Source organism: Planococcus citri, chromosome 2 (genome assembly GCF_950023065.1).
Source record: "Planococcus citri chromosome 2, ihPlaCitr1.1, whole genome shotgun sequence".
In the NCBI taxonomy this organism is placed as follows: Eukaryota; Metazoa; Arthropoda; class Insecta; order Hemiptera; family Pseudococcidae; genus Planococcus; species Planococcus citri.
Genome location: NC_088678.1, coordinates 32,004,832 through 32,014,315, shown reverse-complemented (window position 1 = coordinate 32,014,315; position 9,484 = coordinate 32,004,832). Strand labels below are relative to the sequence as shown.

Below are 9,484 nucleotides of genomic sequence, written 5' to 3'. Positions count from 1 at the left end.
AAAGCTTACTTACAAATCCATTGCTATGTGCCTTCAAAGCAGGATTAAAAGTGCCTACTTAAAATGACCATTAGAATCAATTCTTCATTTGACATTTTGAAATAACATTTTTTGCGAAGTGTCAGTCGATTTTCTTACTTTAATCAGCCATTTTCTCATTGTAAAAATAACAATACCAATTTGAGTTCTCAAGTTTGCAATCAATAATGAAAAGATGAAGATTGGAAAATCAATGTAATTATCATTTGGCTCCTACATTCAAGCGTTGGTATAAAAAAATGTAAAAAAAGCTATATTTTTATTATTTAAATTGAAAAATCTCAATGAGCACTTTACAAAAAAACTATTGCGAAGGTTCCAGTTGAACAAAAAAACTTTAAAAACTTAGTTTTATCCACCTTTACTACTATTTAAAGTCTTGACACGTTTGCTTACTCAACAATGATTGTTACAGGCAATTCACCTTTTTCTAAACTTATTAATTCTTGTAAATTGAGGTTTTTCTGTATGTTTAGGCTTATATTTGTAGTATTTATTGAAAACAGTTCTTGAAATTCGTCTTGCTTGATTGGGCAGCAATATGCATGCTTTAGATCATCCGAAGCAATTGAATCTGGGTCTTCAGCCCAACTTCTGATATCGCATGGTAATATTTTATCATCATCGCATTCCTTTCTTGCAGGAAGAGCTTCTTTAGTGTTATGCAGTACAATGAGAATTCCAGATTGATCATCTTCATTAAGAACGGTTATGTACCACATAGTTGGTCTAAATACATCAGTGGACATTGTTGGCATTAAAGATGTCATCATCGTTTTAAGGTTCAATGCTGACAAAGCAGCGTGTTTGTACGAAAATATTGTTTCAGCTTTGGTGTAAATTGTCAAGAAGTTTTTAAATGTCCGATACGCGTAATTCGAAGCCAATAAAATTCCTTTATGAATAGCTTTCATCAACGGTATAAATTGAGGAAGAATGGGTCCTGCATTGATCATGTGGTCAGTGGATTTTTTCCAGTAGGGCAACGCCATGTGATCTTTAGGCACTAAATGATATATCTTCATGTTTGGATATAAGGGATCTTTTTTCTTATCAGTTTCAATAGGTTCATACGGTTGTTTCATTTTGATAAAGGTGTCGTCATCCAATCTCAAGTTGAAGGTTTTTGTGTTGAATTCTCTTAATGAAACCGTATCCAGGTATTTGTGTGCATAATGTTTATGTGTGAGAAGGTCGGGAGTCAGGATCTTATGTTTTGTCCATAATGTTTGTTTGTTTTTGAAATCATAACATATTTCGTACATTTGATAAGTTTCTGATAAAAACTCTGGTTCTTTTTCGCCCTGAAATATTTACACTTATTTGAAGTCAACTTGTTGAATTGAAGTGAGTATTAAAAATGAATGTTTTTTTCTTTTTTCGAATTGTCATGTGAAGAAAGCTAAGCAGAAGATTGCATATATTGTTCATTCATACCCGTCCAGTGATAGATAAACTTTCATTATATGCTTTGAAATACTTTTCTGAACCACAATTCTGAAATAGAAAAGGCATGTGAGACACGATTATCAATAAATTTGTGAATTAAAAGATTGCATAGTAAAGGTATGTACATAATAGACAACAGCGATTAATTGCTGTAAATCTTTGGCACCACAGATGAAGTTGTTCCCTATTTCATCTGTCTGTGTTACCAGCCAAGGCTGAGGTTCTTTGTCACACATTTGCTGTTCGTTTTCTGTAAATTTGGCTACAAATAAGCAGCCTAATGTGTCAGGCATTTTGTTGTTAAGTGATTCCAAATCTTTCTTGAGTGTTTCATCCATAGTTCTCAATCCAGGACAAAGTGGAATTTCTTCAGGATATGTATCATCATCTGCAAAGGGTGCCAGGTTATGAGGTTCATTTAGGGTAGAGTTCTTCTCCTGGAACACCATGAATGGCGGATAATGGTTTGCTGTTGAGTGAACAGTCGTGTTATTGCGATTTAATTGAAATACGTAGATAGGTACTCGTATTTTATTTCTAGGTGCATAAAAAATGAAGCATACTAGAACTTTGAGGCTGATTGTCATCTTCAGTATTTGTTGTTATTGTAGAATTTCCTGTGAAGTGGTTATAAAATTGTAAAATGTAAGCAAACAAAAAATAAGTACATACATATTTATGTAGATTATATTCTTAAAAATATAAGATTATTTTTGTTCTGTATCATTTCGTAGCTTTATTTTCAGAGGTGGTAGTATTTTGACTGAAGTATATGGAGGTTTTCATTCAGAGTTAAACATTTTGGCCATGAGGAAGGACAGTTAAATCTTCAAACAGATAGCGTTTTTGAAAAATGGTTTATTCGCTCCAACTCCCTCCCAATCGCTTTCAGAAAAAAATGGTCACTGTCTTTATTTGAAATTAGGCATCGACCCATGCCAATACATCAAAATATAAGCCTACTTTGAATGTACCATGAAACTTTTGTGGATTCCTTCTTTCTTTCATTCTTTTTCCTTGGGTACATAGTGACAATAATTCTATTGAAAAATACGCAGTAACAAGCAGGTCTGCGGTTTTATTATTTGAATACATTCCCTGGGAAGATGATTTGTCATTGGAGGTTGAAAAATAATAAGCTTGAAAGAAATTCAATTTGTCTTCTTAAAGAAATTAATTTGAAATAATTACCTTGTTTGATAAATGTAGAAGCACAGTACAAGACCAAAATTGAAACCAAAGAAATCTGTACCATTTTCAATCATACGTAGAATGAATGCATATTTCTTGACTTGATGAATTTATTACTAAGTAATAGGTGTTCTACTGAGCTCTTGGTAATGTCTGCTGCAGAAGCACCTACGAAATGAATAAATAAAAAAAACAGTCGCATTAGTGAATAAAGTGATTTCATAACCTTGAAAAATATTGGTAGGCTATGTGAAACGCGTACATTAATAGCTAAAAATCGAATGAAACGTCAACGATTTGATGTCGTGCGTGATTTTTAGTGGGTAGGTAGGTAGGTAGGTACCTACTTCATAAAAACACAAGCGTCTCTTCTGCATGTGTTACACATTTTTGAGAAATAATCACGTAAATGATGTGAATTCAACCACTATGAATTGTAAATGTTGTAATTATTGTGACTTTGTTGGAATTTGTAAATGCTCATTTTTTTTTTCATTATAATATGTACTTACCATATGCATAGATTCATATTACTCTGAAAAGTGTGACTGTTTTTTCCCATCCTATGTACCTACCTACATAAAAGTTTCTCTCCCTGGCCAATTTGTACATAGGTTTCATACAATATTAGAAAAGGAAAGTGAAATGTCATCTTCAGTCCCCAACCACCCTTATAGGGGCGATGGGATGGTTTTTTTTTCAGTAGGTATAGTTGAAATGTTGCGCCATATAACCCAACATTGGAGTCTAATTTCCAGGGATTGATACAACTGGGAGAATTGATCTGTTTGTGGCGCTTTGAAGGTTAATTGAAAGTACTTTTAAAGCACCTTTCAAAAATTGAATAGAAATATCATTTTTTTTTATTTGACCTCTCAGATGACCCCTCCCTTGCACCTGTCTCTTGATTTTTAAAAAATTGAAATAATCACTTGACACATGAATGCGAATATCAACTTAGTTTTTTAGGTTTTGCTCTTTCATCATCCTCATAAGCCACCAAAAGCTAAAAATCCAAAACAAATCTGAACACTCTTGTTTGAAAAGATACTAACTTGTAAATTTTTTCAAATTAATAAGAAAAATTACAACGTAAATACCTTAATTTTTTTGAAATCTGTACTTTATTATTATGAATTAATTTGAGAATTTAAAAATGTTAACGTATTTACACTGTATTACCTTCATGGCATGAAAAATATTTATTTGATTGTACCTACATATTATACTCGTGCAATTATGCATCGGCTTTGAAAAAATTTAACCATTTAGAAAAAATACTAATATGTGTACACTTGTGCAAGACCTACCCTTGTTTTGAAATACCTTTATAATTTCTTATAATAATTTAAGATTATTACGCTGACCCATATCCATCATAATCATCACCAAGATCTGCTTTAGATAGCTTACCTGTCTCTAAATCTACCAATTTTTGAATATCGAGGCTTTTCTCTATCTGCAAATCAGTTATCGAAAACAGAGTTTCAACTCTTTCTTGCGTTATTGGGCAGCAATACGCATTCTCTAGATTATTAGGAGTAATCAAATGCGCATCTTTGGACCAACTTTTGAAATCGCATGACATTTCATTGACATCACATTCCTTCTCTTCTGGAAGATCCTCTCTGGTGTTGTGGAGTACAATGAGAACTGCATATTCGACATTTTCATCGTAAACCATCATGTACCACATACTTGGTCTGAATACATCGGCTGATGTTTCTGGTACCAAGTGATTCATCGCAGATTTAAGGTAAAGTGCCGAAGACACATCGTGTTTATAAGAAAATATTTTCTCAGCTTTGGTGTAAATTGTCAAGGAGTGTTCGAATTTTCGATGGACGTAATTCGAAGCCAATAAAATTCCATTATGGATGGTTTTCATGAGTTGGATAAATTCAGGCAGTAGAGGTGCTGAATTGATCATGTGATCGGTGGATTTTTTCCAGTAGGGTAATGCCATGTGATCTTTGGGTACCAAAGGGTATATCTTCATATTGGGATCCACAGGGTGTTCTTTCCTGAGTGAACTAAAAGGTTTATAGGAATTTTTTATATTTATGAAAGTCATATGATACATTTCCAAACGAAATGTGTTTGTATCGAAGTTTTCTAATTCAACTGTGTCCAAGTTTTTGTGTGGGCAATCTTTATGCGTAAGAAGTTCCGGAGTCAAGATGTTATGTTTTGTCCACAATGTTTTTTTGTTGCTGAAATCGTAACATACTTCGTACATTTAATAAGGTTTTGGTGTGAACTGTGGTTTTTCAGTGCCCTAAAACACAGTAAGATATTTTGAGTAATTTTTGAGATAGGTATTGGAAACAAATAATTTTTTTCAAGTTTCTATCAGAAGAAAGCTGCGCAAATAGAATGCATTATTTATTCATACCGACTTCCGAGCAATTGATATCCTCTTGTATGAGAATCTTAACCTTGTGTATTCTTTGAAGTGCCTTTCTGTACTACAATTCTGAAAAAAAAAGACACATGAGATAAGATTACTGATGAATTGAGAGAGCTCATGGTTAAAGGTACTAGAAATTACATAGTATTCAGCACTGATCAACTGCGAATCTTTGCAGGGCCTATTCTAAGGAAAATTTGGAGCTGCGCAAACATAGCTCACGATGCGACTGATCAACAAATAATGAGGGCCCGAGCAAAGCGAGGGCAAAAGCTTTTGAAAATTAATGATTATTCAGAAGTAAAACAACATTAAGTACCTATTTTTAATGCGAGAAGTCAATTTTTCTACTTTTTACTAACATTTGGTCAGAGAAAAAAAAAGAAAAGAAAAGTGATCTAGCCCGAGCGAAGCGAGGGCGAAAACTGCGAAAAATTGATAATTTGAAACACAAAGAACATTAATCTTGATGCAGAAAATTAATTTTCATGGCTTCAAAATTTCTTGTTTTCTGGAAATTAAAACATTTTCAGAAGTAGGAATGCGAGTGCAAAGCTATCAGAAATTCACAATTCTTCATTTTTTCAGGACAAAATTCAAAATTTTTACGAATTTTTGACGAAAAATAGAACTTTTTTTTGGTATTTTAGCGAAAAATTGGGACTTTCTGGTATATATGTACTTAATTATGAGAGGATTGAAGAGACCATCTTTTGGTAAAATTCAAGTGAAACAGCATTATTTCTAATGTGAAAAGACAATTATTGTTCTACTCTTCAATTTATACTCAGAGAATGCAAAGGGAAAACGATTTAGCCCGAGCGAAGCGAGGGCAAAAACTTTTGAGAATTTTGATTTCAAAGAAGTAAAAATCCATGGTTTTTGGTAACTTTTTTATTTTCCGAATTGTTTGTCCAAAATTGTTTTTTAATGAATGAATGAATAAAATGAAAAATGCACGCAGCTGAATTTTTGGAACTGCGCAAAATGTGCGGAGCTGCGCCTTAGAATAGGCCCTGAATCTTTGGAACCACAAATCAACTTGTTTCCTTTTTCATCTGTCTCTACTGCTAGCCATGGCTGAGGCTCTTTGTCACACATTTGCTCTTGATTTTCTGAGAACTTTCCCACAAATAAGCAGTTTGCTGTGTTAGGTACTTTGTTGTTGAGTGATTCTAAAGCTCGCTTTAGTGTTTCATCAGTAGTTTTTAGTTCTGGACAAAGCAGGATTTCTTCAGAATTTGTACGTTTTGCTGCCAATTTCAGTTTTTCATCGATGATTTTGTATTTTGATGGTAATATGAGGTTATCAGGTTTATTTATCATCATGTGTCTCTCCAAGAGCACTATGAATGGTGAATATTGTTTTCCTATTAAGTAAAGAATAATAATACATATTAGAATACAATTTTATTGAAGTAGGTACCTATTTGAATAGTCAATTTCCTAGGTTAGGTATACTTAATTTTTACAATTATACATATTGAACATTTTTGCTTTTTATCGCCGCCGCATCAAAGCAGATTCATAAAATTTTAATTATTAATTATCTACTATTCAGACATTCGGTGCATTTGTTTCTTTCATTTGTTGAATGAAAAGAATTACTCTTTGATCTGATTCCATTACCATTATTAATGCTATTATTTTTCTCTCCAAACAATATTTTCCTTATTTTTATTTAGAATTTGAACCTAAATTTTTGTTTTATTCCATTTTTTTCAGAAGTAATGCAAAACGTTTCCCAAGATGAAAAAAGTTGTTTCATTGCAGAAAAAAGTCCATTTATTGGAAAATGGGTAATTTTGTTTAAACATATCTTTTTTCATTGAAAGTATTGAGAAATGATATGCCTACTACTTTAGAATAATTTGAAATATTACCTTGACTGGTGGTTAGAGTCACATGGTACAAAACCAAAATCAAAACCAAAGAAGATTTTGCCATTCTTTAAACGTATGGTATGAGTTAGCGTAAGCGTTCAACTTTTGTCTCGAAGAAAGTATCACTAATGAAAGAATTCCATTCGAACCCTTGATTTTAAGTAGGTATCGCCTACTGTGAAAAAAATAATGCAATTGCGTCAGTAAATGAAGTGATTGTTCCACCTTGAGGAATAGTTTCAAGCACAGAAATGGGTAATATGACTTTCAGCACATGCGTAGGTAGAAACTCGTGTTTGAAGTTGAACAATAATGTATCAGTTCATTATAATGATTGAAGTGAATCATCAAAATCCTTGCCATCTGGGAATTGTGTCAAAAGGTCTATGAAAACACAAGTGTGCGATCCTCCGCGTTACATTGAAAAAATTACTAGAAATTTGTGCATGTCCTTGAGAAACAACGAATCATTTTTTCGTTGAAAGAAGATGAAATTTTATTCAAAGCAATTTATGCGCATTATAATGAAGTTTTCGAGCTTTAATGATTTTTATATGCCGATTTATGGACTATAATACCTACGTAGAATTTCCTGTTCGATCGTGTAATTTGTTGAGAAAAAGTACATATTATAGTTACATTATTCTTTCAAAAAACTGCCATGAATGGTGTTGAACATATATATTTTTTTTAAATATTTTATGGCCACTTCAGGGCACATTTAGGTGGCCAAATTTGGCCAAACACAAAATGGCCAAATTTGGGAAAAAACTGCAATTTTGAAAATGAAATTTTGCGCACAAATTGATCACATTTTTTAAAAGCGATATGTGCAATAGATTCAAAACTTTCTCTACTTTCAATTGATGAGATTTTGAAGCCAATAAGTTTCATCTATGGCTTGTAGGGTCAGATTTATCAAAAATAAAATTAAAAAAACTCAAGGTGGCCAAATTTGGGCACTTAACCTCACTCACTGAATTAAGTATAATTATTCAATTTATAACCAAGCATAATATTATAGGTCTATGTGAGTACCTACCTAAGTGCAATTTTGCTCATTGATTGACATGAGAGTTCATCAGATTCATTAGAGAACAATAATGATGATTGAAAAATTAAACTAGCAACTCGAGAATCGAGAGTTTTTGCTATATTTACATCATTTTAAAGAAAATCATTACCTAGTTATTGTGTAAAAAGAAAATTTGAAAGGATAATATTGCAGTGAAACATCAAAGTTTTGGTCAAAATGTAAAATAATGTAAAATGTCGTGTGACTAATTGATTCATACGTTTTTGAGATCGCTGAATAGAAATATGACTTTTTATTTGACCTTCTCGGATGCCCTCTCCTCTTGCACCTGTCAGTCGATTTCCAGAAAATCGCAATAATCATGAGACACATGGTTTGTTAGGTTTGGAAGCGGTGAACACGAATATTAACTCGTTTTTTAGGTTCCACGATTTAGTCTAAAAATCCAAAACAAATCTGAACAACCTTGTTCGAAAATATGACAAATTTCGTCGAATTAACAAGAAAAATTAGAACTTGTAAATAATGTTTTTGAAATCTGCATTTCATTTATAATGAATTTATTGAGAATTAAATGATTACATATACATTGTATTACCTTCATGGAATGAAAAATATTTATTTCATTGTATTATATTATGCAATTATGCATTAACTTTGAAAAAATTTAACCTGTAAAACAAAATAATATACTAATATGTACACTAGTGCAGGGACAACCCTTGTTTCGTAATACCTTTGTAATTTCTCATAATGATTTATGATTATTAAATCCATGCATGTCCATCATCATCATCATCATCATCAAAGTCTGCTTTAGATGATGTAACTTTCTCTAAATTTATTAGTTTTTGAATATCAAGGCTTTTTTGTATCTGCAAATCAGTTATCGAAAACAGAGTTTTAACTCTTTCTTGCGTTAATGGGCAGCAATACGCATGCTCCAAATTATCCGCAGCAATCAAATGTGCATCTTCGGACCAACTTTTGAAATCACATGACATTTCTTTGACATCACATTCTTTCTCTTCTGGGAGATTTTCTCTTGTGTTGTGCAGTACAATGAGAACTGCCTGTTCGGTATCTTCATTGTAAACCATCATGTACCAAATACTTGGTCTGAATACGTCGGTCGATATTGTTTCTGGCATCAAGTGATTTATCACAGGTTTGACGTAAAGTGCTGATGACACACTGTGTTTATAAGAAAATATTTTCTCAGCTTTGGTGTAAATTGTCAAGGTGTGTTCGTATTTTCGATGGACGTAATTCGAAGCCAATAAAATTCCGTTATGGATAGTTTTCATGAGTTGGATAAATTCAGGCAGTAGAGGTGCTGAATTAATCATATGATCAGTGGATTTTTTCCAGTAAGGTAATGCCATGTGGTCTTTGGGTACCAAAGGGTATATCTTCATATTATTGGGATCCACAGGGTGTTGTTTCCTGAATGAATTAAAAGGTTTATAGGAATTT

General features: G+C 32.6%; 1 protein-coding gene across 1 annotated transcript; it reads right to left on the bottom strand.

Moving 5' to 3' along the window:
• Window positions 1-333: 333 nt before the first annotated feature.
• Window positions 334-1,951, bottom strand: LOC135833687 (uncharacterized). The gene is made up of 3 exons (XM_065347449.1): window positions 1,614-1,951; window positions 1,477-1,536; window positions 334-1,343 (listed from the first exon to the last, which is right to left on the bottom strand). Exons 1-3 carry the CDS (start codon window positions 1,935-1,937, stop codon window positions 432-434), a joined length of 1,296 nt encoding a protein of 431 aa, XP_065203521.1. The 5' UTR covers window positions 1,938-1,951; the 3' UTR covers window positions 334-431.
• Window positions 1,952-9,484: the final 7,533 nt, after the last annotated feature.